Source organism: Somniosus microcephalus, chromosome 5 (assembly GCF_052327205.1).
Source record: "Somniosus microcephalus isolate GS21.2 chromosome 5, FLI_Smic_1.0, whole genome shotgun sequence".
In the NCBI taxonomy this organism is placed as follows: domain Eukaryota; kingdom Metazoa; phylum Chordata; class Chondrichthyes; order Squaliformes; family Somniosidae; genus Somniosus; species Somniosus microcephalus.
This window is the reverse complement of record NC_140991.1, coordinates 253,423,470-253,442,769: the sequence shown is the minus strand read 5'-3', so window position 1 is coordinate 253,442,769 and position 19,300 is coordinate 253,423,470. Positions and strand designations below refer to the sequence as shown.

At 45.1% G+C, this 19,300-nt stretch overlaps 1 protein-coding gene across 5 annotated transcripts in view; it reads left to right on the top strand.

Annotated features, from left to right (window-relative positions):
* Positions 1-19,300, top strand: part of mcur1 (mitochondrial calcium uniporter regulator 1) — a 75,181-nt gene that overhangs the window by 34,673 nt on the left and 21,208 nt on the right. For 4 of the 5 annotated variants that reach the window (XM_085988822.1, XM_085988821.1, XM_085988824.1 and 1 more), the window contains 3 exons: positions 366-467; positions 1,278-1,319; positions 13,504-13,575. In XM_085988822.1, the coding sequence (XP_085844948.1) occupies positions 366-467; positions 1,278-1,319; positions 13,504-13,575 (216 nt within the window). The remainder of the gene's footprint in view (positions 1-365; positions 468-1,277; positions 1,320-13,503; positions 13,576-19,300) is intronic. The other variant, XM_085988823.1, reaches the window with a different exon arrangement.

Here is a 19,300-nt window from a genome sequence, read left to right as displayed (position 1 = left end):
AACTGAGCAGTTTTAATAAACTGCATACGTTATTTCTTTGCACAATTTCATTTCAAATTAACAGATAATTCAACTTATGTAATATTGAGTTAACTTCAGAATTCATAGTGACTGCTTTTTGAATGTTTTATCAAAACCCCTTCAATCATCAATCAGAGAATTGAGTGTAGCTATCTTTTTCTTAGACACTTACTGAATTATAACCCCAAACAGCTGTTTTTCAGACAGGCTTCTATTTTGATATCTGCTTATTGTGTTGAATAATTTTGTAATCTCATCTTAATGTCCCACCTATACCTGCTTCTTGGTATTGAAATGATGCTGTTTCTTGTATTAAAATCTTCTATAATATATTTTAATTACAGGAGATAATGCTTCAGCAGATTATGTCACACATAACTGCTTTGAAAAAGGACATGATCATATTAGAAAAGAGTGAGTTTTCAGCAGTACTAGCAGCGAATGAGGTGAGTGTTTGTCAGTTTGAAGCCGGAATATTAATTCAGAAAGGTCCAGAACGCTGGTGTCGCAGCAAATGAAAATGAAGACCGTGGTGTGTTGCTGTAAGATTGCAATGCTGTTATCAAAAACCATGAAGCAGTCCATCAGTATTTTTTGCGAGCTAACCAAAGAATGCTGTACGCATCAAGCTCATGTATTTATGGGGGTGGCGGGGAGAAGAAGGAAAGGGGGAATGTGTATTTAAATGAATTTTAACTTTTATTCAGAAGAGAATTATTTTAGGTAACTTGTAAATTAGCTTAAATTAAGTGAGCAATTCTTATTGTAATTTACTCCTACAGTGGCTGCAAAGGAGGGTGACAAAATTAATGCCAGTTTATTTGCTGTTCTGTCTTAACTGATCTAGGCTGGTGAAGATTGGCCACTTGGATGAGGTTCTGTTGGGTGCATGGTGTCCATGGAACCATAACCTTTCAAGGGTCAATACCTTCAGCCAGGGGTGCGGGCAGGAATTGTTGGCTTTTTAAAAAAAAAAGCCTATATGTAGGCCAAATTGTGTAGAGTGTATTTGTTTATATTTAAAGTTTGTAGCAGTGTAAGGTTGATTGACTAGGTTACGAATGAAAAGGAGTGTGTTTTTTATGTTTAAAGTGCAAGCTAGTGGAGTTGGGTTTTTCTGTTTGAGGTAGAGATAATAAACAGTATATAGAGCTGAGGATGGTATTTTAGGAATGGTGTAAATTCATATTTCTAGATGTTGTGACTAGGCTTCACTGCATATTTTGAAAAGACTGATTTGTGAATTTCTTTTTCAGAAACTGAAAATTGAATTGCAACAACTCAAAAAGCAGTTAGTAGTAAGCCCCTTTTCTAAGTTTATTGCAGAGTTATTGATTACTGGATAAACTGGAAGCTGTAAAAATGTTCGCTGCAGGAATTTTAGAAGTAATAGTTTTTAAATGCACTTCCTACGAGAAACTGCATTATCAGGGTATGTACTGGAAACCACTATTTTGAACATTTCTGAAAGATCAGTGATTAAGTACTATGCTAATACAAGTTCTCTCTCCCGTGCTCTCCCCGTGATTGGGAAGGTCGATGTTCACGATTTTTTCCATCTCGCAGAGCACGGTGGCGTCGCGGCGAATGGCAGGCGGGGCAATGTGAGACAGCACCTGGAGCCACTCGGTTGGAGTGAATTAGAGCGTTCCTGATACTGTCACCATGGCGGCGTTTAGCTGCACGTCCACGACCTTTTATATATGGCCCTCAAAGTTCCATAGTACGCAACTAGGGGGCCCCACGAAGACCAAAAGCACAAAATGTTCATCATGTAGCAAGTGTTCTTTATACAAGCGCACCGAGTATAAGGAACAAATTGAATGAATTACAGGTACTTAGTCAAATTGGAGGGTACGACATGGTAGCCATCACTGAGACATTGCTGCAAGATAGTCCGAACTGGGAACTGAAAATACCAGGTTATAAGGGCTACAGGAAAGATGGGGAATCTGGTAGAGGGGGAGGAGTAGCATTAGTGATTAATGACATTACTTTTATGATGAGCAATATAACGAGAAGTAAGCAGGCAGTGGAGATTTTATAGGCAGAATTAAGAAATAGAAAAGGATTTAAGATTGCAGTGGGAGATGTGTATAGACCCCCTGGAAGCAGCTGTGAAGTGGCAAAATGTATTAATGCAGAGATTAGACAACCTGGAGCAAAGGCAGAGTGGTTTTAATGGGGGATTTTAACTTCCATATAGATTGGGATAAGCAGGCGACCTCATGTCAGAAAGATAGCGAATTTCTTGAGTGTGTTCAGGATAATTTTCTGCAAAAATATGTCCTAGAAACAACAAGGGGACAGGCCATAGTAGATTTATAATAAGTAGTGAGCCAGATTTAGTTAACAGCCTAACAGTGCGTGAGCATTTATCTAATAGCGACCATAATATGATTGAGTTCAGTATTGTGTTTGAAAGGGAGAAACACGAAACCGCTACTAAGATTCTAGATTTAGGTAAGGCTGACATTAACGGGATGAGACAGAGACTGTCCACAGTAAACTGGGTAAATCTGTTAATGGGTAAAACGATAGAAGGGAGGTGTTCAGAAAAGAATTTAACATGATACAGAACCAGTTTATACCCCTAAGAGGCAAGAGCTCTATTTGCCATAAAAACAGCCATGGACGACTAAAGAGGTAAGGGACAACATCAAACTAAAAGAAAAAGCATACAAGAATCCAAAAACTAGCACAGATCCTGGTGAATAGGAGAGATGCAAAGAACAGCAAAGGGTGACAGAACAGATAGTAGAGCTGTAAAAAGGGAGTATGAAAAGAAACTTGCAAGGGATATCAAAATTAACAGTTATATTTGGAAAAAGAGGGTGGTTAAGAGCAATGTGGGCCGCTTAACAACTGATAATGGTGATATTATAAATGAAAATAAGGACATGGCAGACATGTTAAATAATTACTTTGCGTCAGTATTTATGGTAGAGGAAGAGGATAATATGCCGGACATCTCATAGAATGATAGAATGGTTACAGCACAAAAGGAGGCCGTTTGGCCCGTCGAGCCCATGTTGGCTGTCTGCAAGAGCACTTCAGCTAGTCCCACTCCCTCGCCCTTTCCCGTAGCCCTGCAAATTTTTTTCCTTCAGGTACTTATCCAATTCCCTTTTGAAAGCCACGAACACTTTCTATCCACACTGTCTAGACCCCTCATGATTTTGAACACCTCTATCAAATCTCCTCTCAACCTTCTCGGCTCTAAAGAGAACAACCTCGGCTTCTCCAGTCTATCCACGTAATTGAAGTCCCTCATCCTGGAACCACTCTTGTAATTCTTTTCTGCACCCTCTCTAAGGCCTTCACATCCTTCCTAAAGTGCGGTGCCCAGAATTGAACACAATAACTCCAGTTGAGGTCAAACCAGTATTTTATAAAGGTGGTTCATAACTTCCTTGCTTTTGTACTCTATGCTTCTATTTATGAAGCCCAGGATCCTGTATGCTTTTTTAACCACTTTCTCAACCTGCCCAGCCACCTTCAACAATTTGTGCACATATACCCCCAGGTCTCTGTTCGTGCACCCCCTTTAGAATTGTACCCTTTAGTTTATATTGCCTCCCCTTGTTCTTCCTACCAAAATGTATCACTTCACACTTTTCTGTGTTAAATTTCATCTGCCAAGTGTCCGCCCATTCCACCAGCCTGTCTATGTCCTCTTGAAGTCTATCACTATCCCCCTCACTGTTCACTATACTTCCAAGTTTTGTGTCATCTGCAGATTTTGAAATTGTGCCCTGTACACCCAAGTCCAGGTCATTAATATATATCAAGAAAATCAGTGGTCCTAGTACCGACCCCTGGGAAACACCACTGTATACCTTCCTCCAGTCCAATGAACAACCGTTCACTACTACTCTCTGTTTCCTGTCACTACATCAACTGCATTGCCCTCATCAACCCTCTCTGTTACCTCATCAACCCTCTCTGTTACCTCATCAAAAAACTCAATCAAGTTAGTTAAACAAGATTTGTCTTTAACAAATCCGTGCTGGCTTTCCATAATTAATCCACACATGTCCAAGTGACTTAATTTTGTCCCGGATTATCGTTTCTAAAAGCTTCCCCACTACCGAGGTTAAACTGACTGGCCTGTAGTTGCTGGGTTTATCCTTGCACCCTGTTTTGAACAAGGGTGTAAAATTTGCCATTCTCCAGTCCTCTGGCACCACCCCCGTATCTAAGGAGAATTGGAAGATTATGGCCAGTACACCTCAAGGAAACTAATATTGAATTGGGGACAGGGACTTGCCAAAATTAACAGAAGCAAATTAACAGTAATGAAGAAAATAATGACATTAAAGAGTGACAAATCCCCAGGACCAGATGGTTTTCATCCCAGGGTTTTAAAGGAAGTAGGTGAGAACATTGCAGATGCCCTAACTATGATCTTCCAAAGTTCTCTCCATTCAGGAACCATTCCTTTAGATTGGAAAATTGCACATGTCAATTTGCTATTGAAGAAAGGTGAGTGAGGGAAACCAGGGAATTATAGACCAGAGATCTACGTATCCAAGTTTGCCAATGATACAAATATAGGCGGCATTGTAAGCAGTACAGATGAAAGCATAAAATTACAAAGATATATGGAACTATGATGGTATGAGACGCAAGTTGGGTAGGATTGATTGGGGAATGTCACTCAAAGGGTTGACGGTGGATAGGCAATGGCAAACATTCAAAGATCGCATGGATGAACTACAGAATTTGTTTATCCCAGTTTGGCATAAAAATAAATCAAAAAAGGTGTCTCAACCATGGCTAACAAGGGAAATTAGGGATAACATAAGATCCAAAGAGAGGACATATAAATTGGCCAAAAAAAGCAGCAAACCTGAGGATTGGGAGCAGTTTAGGATTCAGCAAAGGAGGACAAAGGGATTAATTAAGAGGGGGAAAATAGATTATGAAAGTAAGCTTGCAGGGAACATAAAAACTGACTGTAAAAGCTTTTATGGATATGTGAAGTGAAAAAGATTGGTGGAGTCAAGCGTAGGTCCCTTGCAGTCAGAATCAGGGGAATTTATAATGGGGAACAAAGAAATGGCAGACCAATTAAATACATATTTTGGTTCTGTCTTCACAAAGGAGGACACACATAACCTCCCAGAGATGTCGGGGAGCATAGGGACTAATGAGAAGGAGGAACTGAAAGAAATCAGTATTTGTAGGGAAATGGTGTTGGGGAAGTTGACGGGATTGAAGGCCGATAAATCCCCAGGACCTGATAATCTACATCCTAGGGTACTTCAGGAAGTGGCCCTGGAGATAGTAGATGCATTGCTGGTCATCTTCCAGAACTCGATAGACTCTAGAACAGTACCCATGGATTGGAGGGTAGCTAATGTTACCCCACTATTCAAAAAAAGGTGGTAGAGGAAAAAGTGGGGAATTATAGACTGGTAAGCCTGACATCGGTAGTGGGGAAAATGCTAGAGTCCATTATAAAAGATGTAATAGCAGAGCACTTGGAAAACAGTGACAGGATCGGACAAAGTCATGGATTTACAAAAGGTAAATCGTGCTTGACTAATCTACTGGAATTTTTTGAGGATGTAACTGGTAAAATAGATAAGGGAGAACCAGTGGATGTGGTGTATTTGGACTTTCAGAAGGCTTTCGATAAGGTCCCGCATAAGAGATTAGCGTGCAAAATTAAGGCACATGGGATTGGGGGCAAGGTATTGACTTGGATAGAGAACTGGTTGACAGATAGAAAGCAAAGAGTTGGAATAAACGGGTCGTTTTCCGAGTGGCAGGCAGTGACTAGTGGGGTACTGCAGGGATTGGTCCTAGGACCCCAGCTGTTCACAATATATATTAATATATTATATATTAATGATCTGGACGAGGGAACTGGATGTAATATCTCCAAATTTGCAGATGACACAAAGCTGGGTGGGAGGGTATGCTGTGAGGAGGATGTCGTGAAACTCCAGTACGATTTGGACAGAATAATAATAATTCAACTTTATTGTCATTGTGTGGTAAACCACTGTTTGTATTCCTGTTTGTCCTGTTTGTATTCCACTGTGTACATGCCTGGACATGCCTCGGCTGACTCCTCCCACAGGTCCGAGTATAAAGGTGACTGCTCCCCAGCCCTTGGTATCCTGGACCGGTCGACCACTCGAGGCAGACCTCCATTCTGTTGTTAATAAAAGCCTTTAGTTACTCTTCTAACTCTCAGTCTTTTATGAGTAATTGATAGCGCATCAATTTTATTAACAACATTTTTATAATGGAGAAGATCCTCACACCAGCATGCCTGGACTTAGATCATCGGGAGGCGGACTCATCCACCAAGTTTACTCACTGGCTTAAGTGTTTCGAAAAATTCCTGACCGCCTCCGAAGCAATCAAATCGGACGAGGACAAACTGGATGTCCTGACCTCCAAAGTGAACCACCGAGTGTACTCGGTCATCCAAGACGCGACCTCGTACGCGGATGCTATCAAGCTCCTCAAGGACCAGTACACGCGCCCAGTGAACGAAGTGTACGCCAGGCACCTCCTGGGGAGTCGTAAACAACAACCTGGGGAATCGACCGTGGAATACCTTCAGGCACTGTCTGTGCTTGGCCGGGCCTGTGGTTGTAAGGATGTAAAGGCCGCCGTGTACACAGAGGAACTTATCCGGGACGCTTTTGTAGCGGGCCACAGATCCAATTACACACGACAGCGACTGTTGGAGCAGAGTAACCTCGACCTCAACAAGGCCTCTGAACTCGCACTATCGTTGGATGCAGCCTACCAGGGCATGGATGCCTACTCCTCTGCACCGTGGACGCCGCGGGGAATGACAGCCTGGGACACGGTAGGACCGCCTCATAGCGCCGTGCCACCCCAGCCACACCCCAACAACGGCCCAACTACCGCAGCAGTGTCCCAAGGCCAGACAGCAGTGCCCCAAGGCCAGAAATGCTACTTCTGTGGCCAGGCACAACACCCCAGAGCGCGCTGCCCGGCGAAAAACGCGATCTGCTCGGGCTGCGGGAAGAAGGGACACTACGCTAGCGTCTGCAGGGCCAAAGCCACCCCGAACCCCAGCAGCGCCGCGTGTGGGCCATGCGGGCCGCCATTTTGGACCTCCCCGGCCGTGTGCGAATCACCGGTACAGCAGCCATTTTGGACGCCTCCAGCCACATGGGGATCATGGACGCCGCCATCTTGGACGACAGCCGGGACGCAGCAGGCCCCCGACACCGCCTCATCTGATACCCGCAGCGACACACCGACCCCTACGCTGGCATCCGTTACACTGGACCAAGCGAGACCGCACCAACTGGCCAGTTCCACAATGGACATTAAGGTAAATGGTCACGATACAATCTGCCTTTTTGACTCTGGGAGCACGGAGAGCTTCATCCACCCCGACACGGTGCGGCGTTGCTCTCTCCCAGTCCTGCCTGCGCAACAGCGGATTTCTATGGCCTCCGAGTCCCAGTCGGCGGACATCGGCGGCTACTGCGTGGTGACACTCGTAGTAGACGGGACCGTGTACGATCATTTTAAACTTCTGGTCCTGCCTGACCTCTGCGCTGCCGTCCTGCTGGGGTTAGATTTTCAGTGCCACCTTAAAAGTGTTACGATGGCGTACGGTGGACCCCTACCCCCACTCACAGTCCGCAGCCAGCAGCTTCCAAATTGCCCGCCGCGCACCAGGTGCAACCTCTCCACACTCAGAGTCACCCCCCCACCACTGTTTGCTAACCTCACCCCCGACTGTAAGCCCATCGCCACAAAGAGCAGGCGATACAGTGCCGGGGACAGGGTTTTCATTAAAACCGAAGTGGAGCGGCTCCTGAAAGAAGGGATTATTGAGGGCAGCACCAGCCCCTGGCGAGCCCAGGTTGTGGTCGTTAAGACCAGCGAGAAGCAGCGCCTGGTCATCGACTACAGCCAGACAATAAATCGCTACACCCTGCTGGACGCCTACCCACTCCCCCGTATAGCTGATATGGTCAACCAGATCGCGCAGTACCGCGTCTTCTCGACCATTGACCTGAAATCAGCGTACCACCAGCTCCCCATCCGCCCTGAGGACCGCCAGTACACTGCCTTTGAGGCAAACGGCCGCCTCTATCACTTCCTTAGGGTTCCCTTTGGCGTCACCAACGGGGTCTCCGTCTTCCAAAGGGAGATGGACCGGATGGTAGATCAAAATGCGTTGCAGGCCACTTTCCCATATCTGGACAATGTGACCATCTGCGGCCGTGACTTGCAGGACCATGACGCAAACCTCGAAAAATTCCTCCGCACCGCCCAACTCCTAAACCTGACATATAACAAGGAGAAGTGCATATTCCGCACAAACCGCCTCGCCATCCTTGGCTGTGTTGTGGAACACGGAGTCATCGGCCCCGACCCCGACCGGATGCGTCCCCTTATGGAACTTCCACTGCCCCACTGCCTCAAGGCCCTGAAGAGGTGCCTAGGGTTTTTCTCCTATTACGCCCAGTGGGTCCCCTACTATGCGGACAAGGCCCGTCCGCTGATCAAGTCCACCTCTTTTCCCTTGACGGCAGAGGCCCGCTTAGCCTTCCACCGTATCAAGGAGGACATTGCCAAAGCCACCATGCACGCAGTGGACGAATCCATCCCCTTCCAGGTGGAAAGCGACGCGTCCGACTTTGCCCTGGCCGCTACCCTCAATCAGGCGGGGAGACCCGTGGCCTTCTTTTCACGAACCCTCCAAGGCCCGGAGACCAGACACTCCGCTGTTGAGAAGGAGGCCCAGGCGATTGTGGAGGCTGTGCGTCATTGGAGGCACTACCTGGCCGGAAAACGATTTACCCTGCTCACTGACCAGCGTTCAGTTGCTTTTATGTTTAACAACAAGCAGAGGGGCAAAATCAAAAATGACAAGATCTTGAGGTGGAGAATCGAACTTTCCACCTACAACTACGAGATCTTGTACCGGCCCGGGAAGCTAAATGAACCCCCGGATGCGCTATCGCGTGGCACCTGCGCCAGCGCGCAGATCGATAGACTACGGGTCCTCCACAATGACCTCTGCCACCCGGGGGTCACCAGGTTCTTCCACCTCATCAAGGCCCGCAACCTGCCTTACTCTATTGAGGTCAGGACCATGACCAGGAACTGCCAAGTCTGCGCTGAGTGCAAACCACACTTTTATAGACCAGACAGGGCCCACCTGATAAAAGCCACTCGCCCCTTCGAGCGCCTGAGCGTTGATTTTAAAGGGCCTCTCCCCTCCTCCGACCGCAATGTGTACTTCCTCAATATTATTGATGAGTACTCCCGTTTCCCGTTCGCCTTCCCCTGCCCGGACATGACCAGTGCCACGGTCATTAAATGTCTGAACAACCTCTTCACCCTGTTCGGCTTCCCCAGCTATATCCATAGCGACCGGGGCTCATCGTTTATGAGCGACGAACTCCGTCAGTACCTGCTAACTAGGGGTATTGCCACAAGCAGGACCACCAGTTACAACCCCCGGGGGAACAGACAGGTGGAAAGAGAAAATGCGACAGTTTGGAAGGCCGTCCTGCTAGCCTTAAAGTCTAGGGGGCCTTCCAACCTCCCGCTGGCAGGATGTGCTCCCCGATGCGCTCCACTCTATTCGGTCACTGCTCTGCACTGCCACTAACGCCACCCCTCATGGGAAAATGTTTGTCTTCCCAAGGAAGTCCACATCAGGGACATCGCTACCGCTATGGCTGACGTCCCCAGGGCCGGTCCTACTGAGAAGACACGTGAGGACCCATAAAACGGACCCCCTGGTCGAGAGGGTCGACCTCCTCCACGCCAACCCCCAGTATGCTTACATCGCATACCCGGACGGGCGGGAGGACACAGTCTCCATAAGAGACCTTGCACCCTCGGGGACCACAGTAACCCACTACCCACTACCACCCCCCCCCCCCACGATCCGATATCCAGCCCCAGCAGACGGCAGGCCTGGGCCCCGCGACCCGCTCGACATCTACGAGGACGACACGCCTGTGCCACAGCCTACGCTGGACTCGACGCCGGAAGCTTCACTACCCCTGCCGTCGCCACGCCGATCACAGCGGCAGACAAGACCTCCGGAGAGACTCCAATACACTAACTTTTAATACACTTCACCCCGCCGGACTCAATTTTAAACAAGGGGTGAATGTGGTAAACCACTGTTTGTATTCCTGTTTGTCCTGTTTGTATTCCACTGTGTACATGCCTGGGCTGACTCCTCCCACAGGTCCTAGTATAAAGGTGACTGCTCCCCAGCCCTTGGTATCCTGGACCGGTCGACCACTCGAGGCAGACCTCCATTCTGTTGTTAATAAAAGCCTTTAGTTACTCTTCTAACTCTCAGTCTTTTATGAGTAATTGATAGCGCATCACATTGTACAATGCACAAGTACATGAACAACGAAATGTGATCTTGCAAGCTCCCATGAGTCCAGTACAAATAACATTAACATTAAACGTAAATAGCACCGTCCTGGGAGAAGCAAAGCCGCTGCGTCTGTGCGCGCCGCCATTCCATTTCCACCATTCCTCCTGTCCGACAATCTTCAGCCCAACGCCCGGGCCTGCTCACCAGCCGCCCCTCCCGGGGCTCCTTCCGTGACCTTCTCACCAACCGCCCCTCCTCGGGGCTCCTTCCGTGACCTTCTGCACCTGGTCTTCCATGATGGTCACCCCTCCAGGTACTAACCAGGCCTGGCTCTGCTTAGCTTCCAAGCCTTGCCAGTGACCCTGTCCCTAGTCCCAGGAACAGGTTGGGTGATTGGGCAGAAACATGGCAAATGCACTATAATGTAGATAAATGTGAGGTTATCCACTTTGGTGGCAAAAACAGGAAGGCAGATTATTATTTGAATGGCAATAGATTGGGAGAAGGGGAAGTGCAGAGAGACCTGGATGTTCTTGTGCACCAGTCGCTGAAGGTAAGCATGCAGGTGCAGCAGGCGGTTAAGAAGGCAAATGGTATGTTGGCCTTCGTAGCAAGAGGGTTTAAGTACAGGAACAAAGATGTCTTGTTGCAGTTGTACAGGGCCTTGGTGAGACCGCACCTTGAGTATTGTGTGCAGTTTTGGTCACCTTATCTGAGGAAGGATGTTCTTGCCATGGAAGGAGTGCAGCGAAGATTCACCAGGCTGATACCTGGGATGGCAGGAATGACGTATGAGGAGAGATTGTGTCGATTGGGCTTATACTCACTGGAGTTTAGAAGATTGAGCGGGGATCTCATCGAAACCTATAAAACTCTGTCAGGCCTGGACAGACTAGATGCAGGAAGGATGTTCCCGATGGCTGGGGAGTCCAGAACCAGGGGTCATCGTCTAAGGATAAGGGGTAAGCCATTTAGGACTGAGATGAGGAGGAATTTCTTCACCCAGAGAGTGGTGAACCTGTGGAATTCTCTGCCACAGAGGGCGGTGAAGGCCAGGTCATTAAATATATTCAAGAAGGAGTTGGATATATTTCTTAAGGCTAAAGGGATCAAGGGATATGGGGAGAAGGTAGGGACAGGGTACTGAATTTGGATGATCAGCCATGATCTCATTGAATGGCGGAGCAGGCTCGAGGGGCCGAATGTCCAATCCTGCTCCTATCTTCTATGTTTCTTATATTAATAGATTAATTGAATGGGCAAAACTGTGGCAAATGGATTTCAATATAGGCAAGTGTGAGGCCATCCACTTTGAACCTAACAAGGATAGATCAGGATACTTTCTAAATGGTGAAAAGCTAGAAGCAGTGGCAGTCCAAAGAGACTTAGGAGTCCATGTACATCGATCATTAAAAAGTCATGGACAGGTATGAAAAATAATCAAAAGGCTAATTAAATGCTGGCCTTTATATCTTAAGGACTAGAGTACAAGGGGTTAGAAGTCATGCTACAGCTGTACAAAGCCCTGGTTAGACCATATCTGGAGTATTGTGTTCAGTTCTGGGCACAACACTTTAAGAAGGATATATTGGCCTTGGAAGGAGTGCAGCGTAGATTTACTAGAATGATATCTGGACTCCAAGGGTTAAATTACGAGAAAGATTGCACAAAATAGGGTTGTATTCTCTGGAATTTAGAAGATTAAGGGGTGATTTGATTGAAGTTTTCAAGATATTAAGGGGAACTGATAGGGTAGATAGAGAGAAACTATTTCCGCTGGTTGAGGAATCTAGGAAGGTACATAGCCTAAAAATTAGAGACAGGCCTTTCAGGTAGAAGTTTGGAACTCGCAGCTTCAACTGCAGTTTGCGGAAGAGTCAGTTAATTTTAAATCTGAGATGAATAGATTTTTGTTAACCAAAGGTATTAAGGGATATGGGGTAAAGGAATTAGGTGACAGATCAGCCATGATCTCATTGAATGACAGAACAGGGTCAAGGGGCTAAATGGCCTACTCCTGTTCCTATGTAGGTCTCGATAGCTGTTGGCAAATTAGAGCTTTTGCTTACTAGCTCAAAATGGTGCGATCTGTTTTCTTGGCCACTTCCGTCTGCGGGAGTAGAAATGCAAAAGCTCACCAGTATTGTAAGACTACTGTTTGGGGAAAGCTTAGTATTGCACTCGGCAATGCTGGCTCACTCCCAAGTTACTAGAAAAGCCAATAGAAAGCATTTGGATATGTGCAAAAGTACCCCTAAGACCACCTTGAGCTATATTTCTTCCCTTGCCCATTGCAATTCATCATTCAGATCACTTTGATTATTACTGTAATCTGCTTTGATACTGCTGTTAAATCTGGTGTATATGTTACGCTATGTGATTACTTGGTGGAGAGGGGAGTAATTTGTATGCTGGTATGATTATGGAAGTTACATAATAGGGTGTGTCATTCAACACAGGTGTTAACTTGTACGTCTAATAGTGTCTCCAAGCACTGATCAAGTTCCCACAGTTTCTTCTGTAAAGACAACTTTTAACTGTTCAAAAACAAAGGTTTTCAAACGGAGTTCAGTGGACCCTAGGGCGTCTTCAAGGGTATTCCCGGAGCTCTGCAAGGTCATCAGGTTTCTATTTTTTTAAATATTAATTTTACATATTATTTCTGTTGGTGTATATTAATGAAATGTTTCTGCAGTGATAGCATCAGGAACAGGCCATTCAGCCCCTCGAGGCTGTTCACCCATTTAATTAGAGCATGCTTGATCTGTATCTTAACTCCATCTACCTGCCTTGGTTCCTTTGGGTAACTGGCATTCTTTTGGAAGATGGGATACAGGGTCCCAGGTGTGTGTCAATATTTCAGGGTGCCCCAGGCATAAGAGTTTGAAAACCACTGATTTCTGCAACAGTGCTAAATGCACTTCCTGTAGTGAAAACATTTTAAGATGAATTTTACAAAAGAAATTGTACTGTTTTGCTAATTTAGAGGTAACATTTTGACAAAAGTATTCCCGATATCCATTCATTTATGATTGAATTAATATGGTGTTGCCTCAAAGACTTCAATAATTTCAATCTGTTCCAAATTTTAGAATAACAGTTTGAAACACTTCTTGTAGGATGAAGTTGTCAAAGTTTCGTCAAACAACAAATTGGACCTGAATTTGGAAAAAAGTAGAGTTCAAGAAATGGTAAGAAATTTTTGCAGCTAGTCACTTGTTTTATTTATTTGTGATGTTTCTTGATGCTTTTGAAGGATATTAAAGTGGAACGGAGTATCCGAAGGGTTGATACTGACACCGCAACTATTTCTAATTTACTTGGATTCAGAAATTCAGTGAATATTGATGAATGCCTAACTCTGAGGGGCAGCTGATTCTGAGGATGCAGCTCAAAATATACAAAGAGTTGAACAAAATATGTAAGCGAGTGGAACAATGGCAGATGAAATTCAATAGTGAACTGTAAAGTACTGCACGTAGGAAGATAAAAATGGGCAACATAAGAGCAGCAATCAACAAAGCAAGTGGAATACTGAACTGAAAGCCGAACAATAGAGTACAAGTCAAAAGGGAAATATATTCAAACTGTATAGGGCTGTAGTCAGGCCATGGCTTGAGCACTGCATCTAGTTCTGGTCACCAAGACATAAAGCAAACATTCAAGCATTGGAGGCTGTTTAAAAGAAGAGCCACAAAGCTTATCCTCTGGGTCAGAGGCAAGAGGGAAAGGGAGGAGAATGTATCCCAGGCTGTTAAGCGAAGCAAAAGAGGAAATAGCAGAGGTCCTGACCATCATTTTTCAATCCTCTCTGGCTTCAGGTGTGGTGCCGGAGGACTGCTAATGTGGTACCCTTGTGTAAAACGGGAGAAAAGGATAAATCGAGTAATTACAGGCCAGTGAGCCTAACCTCGGTGGTGGGAAAATTATTGAAAAGAATTCTGAAGGACAGGATAAATCTTCATTTAGAAAGACACGGATTAATCAAGGATAGTTAGCACGGATTTGTTGAGGGAAGGTCGTGTCTGACAAACTTGATTGAATTTTTTGAGGAGGTAACGAGGGTAGATGAGGGTAGTGCGTTTGATGTAGTGTATATGGACTTTAGCAAGGCTTTTGATAAGGTTCCACATGGCAGACTGGTCACGAAGTTAAAAGCCCATGGGATCCAGGGCAAAGTGTCAAATTGGATTCAAAACTGGCTCGGAGACAGGAAGCAGAGGGTAATGGTTGATGGATGTTTTTGTGACTGTCCAGTGGGGTTCCGCAGGGCTCAGTACAAGGTCCCTTGCTTTTTGTGGTATATATCAATGATCTAGACTCGAATATAGGGGGTATGATTTAAGAAGTTTGCAGATGATGCTAAAATCGGCTGTGTGGTTGATACTGAAGAAGGAAGCTGCAGACTGCAGGAAGATATCAATAAATTGATCAGGTGGGCAGAATAGTGGCAAATGGAATTCAATCCGGAAAAGTGTGAGGTAATGCATTTGGGGAGGGCTAACAAGGACAGGGAATACACATTAAATGGTAGGACATTGAGTAGCGTAGAGGAACAAAGGGACCTTGGAGTGCATGTCCACAGATCCCTGAAGGTAGCAGGACAGGTAGATAAGGTGTTTAAGAAGGCATACGGAATGCTTGCCTTTATTAGCTGTGGCATAGAATACAAAAGCAGGGGGGGGTTATGCTTCAACTGTATAAAACACTAGTTAGGCCTCAGCTAGAGTACTGCATGCAGTTCTGGTCACCACATTACAGGAAAGATGTGATTGCACTGGAGAGGGTACAGAGGAGATTTACAAGGATGTTGCCGGGAGTAGAGAATACTAGCTGAGGAAAGACTGGATAGGCTGGGTCTGTTTTCCTTGGAATAGAGAAGGCTGAGGGGAGACCTTATTGAGGTGTATAAAATTATGAGGGGCATAGATAAAGTGGATAGAAAGGACCTATTTCCCTTAGCAGAGGGGTCAAAAACCAGGGGGCACAGATTTAAAGTAATTGGGGGAAGGTTTAGAGGGGATTTGAGGGGAAATTTCTTCACCTAGACGGTTGTGGGGGTCTGGAACTCACTGCCTGAAAGGGTAGTAGAGGCAGGAGCCCTAACCACAATTAAAAAGTACTTGGATATGCACTTGGGATGCTCTAACCTGCAGGGCTATGGACCAAGAGCTGGGAAGTGGGATTAGGCTGGATAGCTCTTTGTTGACCGGCGTGGACACGATGGGCCAAAATGGCCTCCTTCCATGCTGTAACTTTCTATGATTCTGTGAGAAACTTGGGTTTTTCAGCCTTCGAAGGATGCACTCGAGAGATACAAGAGGTATATAAAATAGTAAATGGTATGAAAAAGGTAGATCTAGAAAGTAACTTCTAAATAAATTGAGCGAATGGGAGAAGTGGACACTGGTTGAATCTAGTAAACGGCAAATTTAGGACTGATACAGAAAGTTCTTCTCAGAGTGATCAACACATGGAATTGACACTACTCCAGGAATTCCATTATAGCTCAGCAAATATATCCAGTAACTGAACCGTGCAGACCAGATTCCAGTTCAATTTCCTGGTTTGTGCTGAGTTATATTGTTAAATTGGCCTATCTGATATATCTTCATTGCTCTCCATTCCCTGCATTTGTTGCACTGCAAAATATCCATAGTGCATTTCAGTATTGAGACCCACAGTTTCTGTATTAATTTTTAACTCATCTATTACCCTTTTAAAGACCAATATCCACATGTTTTTCCCATTGCTACCACCAAACCTGGCAGCACCATTCAGATATTGTCATTGGGACCACATAGACAAACATGGGTCTCCTAGCAACCACAAATTTAGGATAGATGTACTTTTACTTCTAATTCCCATATATTTTCCTAAAGCTTCTGGACATGTGACTCTCCAACAAAATGTTGATAAAAGTGCCCTTTGCTTTCTAATATATCTATCTTGCACTGGTTATTTGCTGTCTCTGATATTGCTTGTTTGGGATATAATAAAGTCTGTTCTGGATTTAAAGTTGAATGAGAAGATTTGTTTGCACGTGTTTTCAATCAGTGTCATCCTGGGAATGGATTTTTCCCCCTAACTTGGCATGGTATTTTACCATATGGGACTGGAATGAATACTGCAGAAATGGGAAACATTTGCTTGATCTATTATACTTTTTGTAGCTTTTAGTCAAAGACCCTATTCATTTGGTTGTGTTGCTAAAACTGGCTGTTTGGTAGGCCTTTTGCTGGAGGAATGTGAAAGCAAATCAGTCTGTTCTCTTGGTTTAAACCAGGAACAAAATGAATGTTTGTTTTTTTCTTCACCACAACGGTGCCGTATTCATATTTCCCACCGGTCTGAGAGTTGTGGGTCCCTTTTTAATTTTTCTGTTTGTCTGAATGTACAGTGAGGAAGTTAAAAAGCCTTGCATACGCAAGACAAAAATCCATCAAATCCAGAGATCTCAAGTGCACGCTCCGCATCAAGAGCTCTCAGTTCTCGGCCAACTTGCTGTTACTTTCTGGGTGGATATAATCATTTGATCAATAGTTTTGAAGAGAAACAGTATTCTAGTAAATTGTAAAATAATCCTGGGAAAATGCCCTTGTGTGGAACTTCCCCTAATATAATTGCTTTATTAATCTTGCCAGTGTCGATGTTAGTTTGTGGGCAGAACTTGCCAACTGGTGAACAACCTTGCTTTTTAGAGGAAAGTTTTGTTAAATGTGCTTATTTTCTTCAGCTTTAAACAGTTTTTTTAAAACCCAGCTAACTTATCCATTCATTGCTCCAATTGAAAGAACAATACCTCAATGACTCATAGAGTCATAGTTATATAGCACAGAAAGAGGCCCTTCGGCCCATCGTGTCCGCGCCCGCCATCAAGCCCTGTCTATTCTAATCCCATTTTCCAGCACTTGGTCTGTAGCCTTGTATGCTATGGTGTTTCAAGTGCTCATCTAAATGCTTCTTGAATGTTGAGGGTTCCTGCCTCTACCACCCTTTCAGGCAGTGAGTTCCAGATTCCAACCACCCTCTGGGTGAAAAAGTTTTTCCTCAAATCCCCTCTAAACCTCCTGCCCGTTATCTTGAAACTATGCCCCCTGGTTATTGACCCCTCTACTAAGGGGAAAAGTTCCTTTCTATCTACCCTATCTATGCCCCTCATAATGTTGTACACCTCAATCAGGTCCCCCCCTCAGCCTTCTCTGCTAAAAGGAAAACAACCCCAGCCTGTCCAGTCTTTCTTCATAGCTGAAGCGCTCCAGCTCCGGTAACATCCTGGTGAATCTCCTCTGCACCATCTCCAATGCAATCACATCCTTCCTATAGTATGGCGACCAGAACTGCACACAGTATTCCAGCTGTGGCCTAACTAGCGTTTTGTACAGCTCCATCATAACCTCCCTGCTCTTGCCTTCATTAGCCGAGGCATAGAATATAAGTATCCCATATGCCTTTTTAACCACCTTATTTACCTGTCCTGCTGCCTTCAGGGATCTATGTACATGCACACCAAGGTCCCTCTGATCCTCTGTCCCTCCTAGGTTCCTACCATTCATTGTGTATTCCCTTGCCTTGTTAGTCCTCCCAAAATGCATCACTTTTCAGGGTTAAATTCCATTTGCCACTGTTCTGCCCATCTGACCAACCTATCTATATCGTCCTGTAGCCTGAGGCTTCCCTCCTCGCTATTTACCACTCTGCCAATTTTCGTTTCATCTGCGAACTTACTGATCATACCTCCTACATTCATATCTAAATCATTAATGTACACTACAAACAGCAAAGGACCCAGCACCGATCCCTGCGGTACACCACTGGACACAGGCTTCCAGTCACAAAAATAACCTTCGACCATCACCCTCTGCCTCCTGCCACTAAGCCAATTTTGGATCCAATGTGCCAAATTGCCCTGAATCCCATGGGCTCTTACCTTCTTGACCAGTCAAAAGCCTTACTGAAGTCCATGTAGACTACATCAACTGCACTACCCTCATCCACACACCTAGTCACCCCCTCAAAATTCAGGATAGCATATTTAAACTGAGGAATTATCTTCAACTTGGATCGAATTAGTGAAGCAAGTGATTGGGAGTTTCACCCAAAGTATTGTGATGCAGTCAGCATATCAAGAAGTGGAATGGACTCTTCCACCAATGCGCACCCTATCAATGCTTGAATCTTCCATTGTAATACCAAAAGTTTTGTTGCAAGTGTAAAAAGGAGTCTGGTAAGGAGCAACTTTAACTCGTCCCTCTGCAGCAGAATTCATCCTAATTTAGTATAATCTGTGTTTAGAGATGCTGTTGGGATCCCACTGCTGGTAGCTATGTTAAGTGCACTGTCCCTTTTGGAACTGAGCCATACAGACCAGGAAAGTCTCGAGTTCAGCCAACATTCAGTGGTGAATTAGCTGATCTCTGTCTGTCTGGGTACTGGTAAGATTGCTGCAATTGGTCTCCGCACCCCTGCTTAGAAGGGGAAAATCAGCTAGAGTTGCCAAGCTTGATTGCTATCCAGTGACCCCTGCTAGAAAGTATGTGTTGGCTGAGGAGAGGATTATACAAGGTTTATTCTGCTTCTCCTGCAGTCAAATAGCCTAATCGGCTGTAAGCTGCAATCTGAATTAATGAGTTAAATGGCCACATAATTTGCCTGGTTTTAGGAGGGTCATAATTAAAGTATTGTCTTGATGTAAGAGTCACATTTTAGACTTGCAAGTAACAGCATGTTGAGGGAATTGAGCTACTTATTATTGGAAGACTTATCCCAAAACTGTTTGCTTGAGAAAAGGAAACTGTTTGGCCATCAGTCTTTCCCTTGTGGACTTGGCTCGGTTTTATCTGTAGAATGACAATTTATATAGTAGCTTCTGCAGCAGGTTTCTGAGGGAAGAGGGCCTGATCCTTTGAAGTCTAC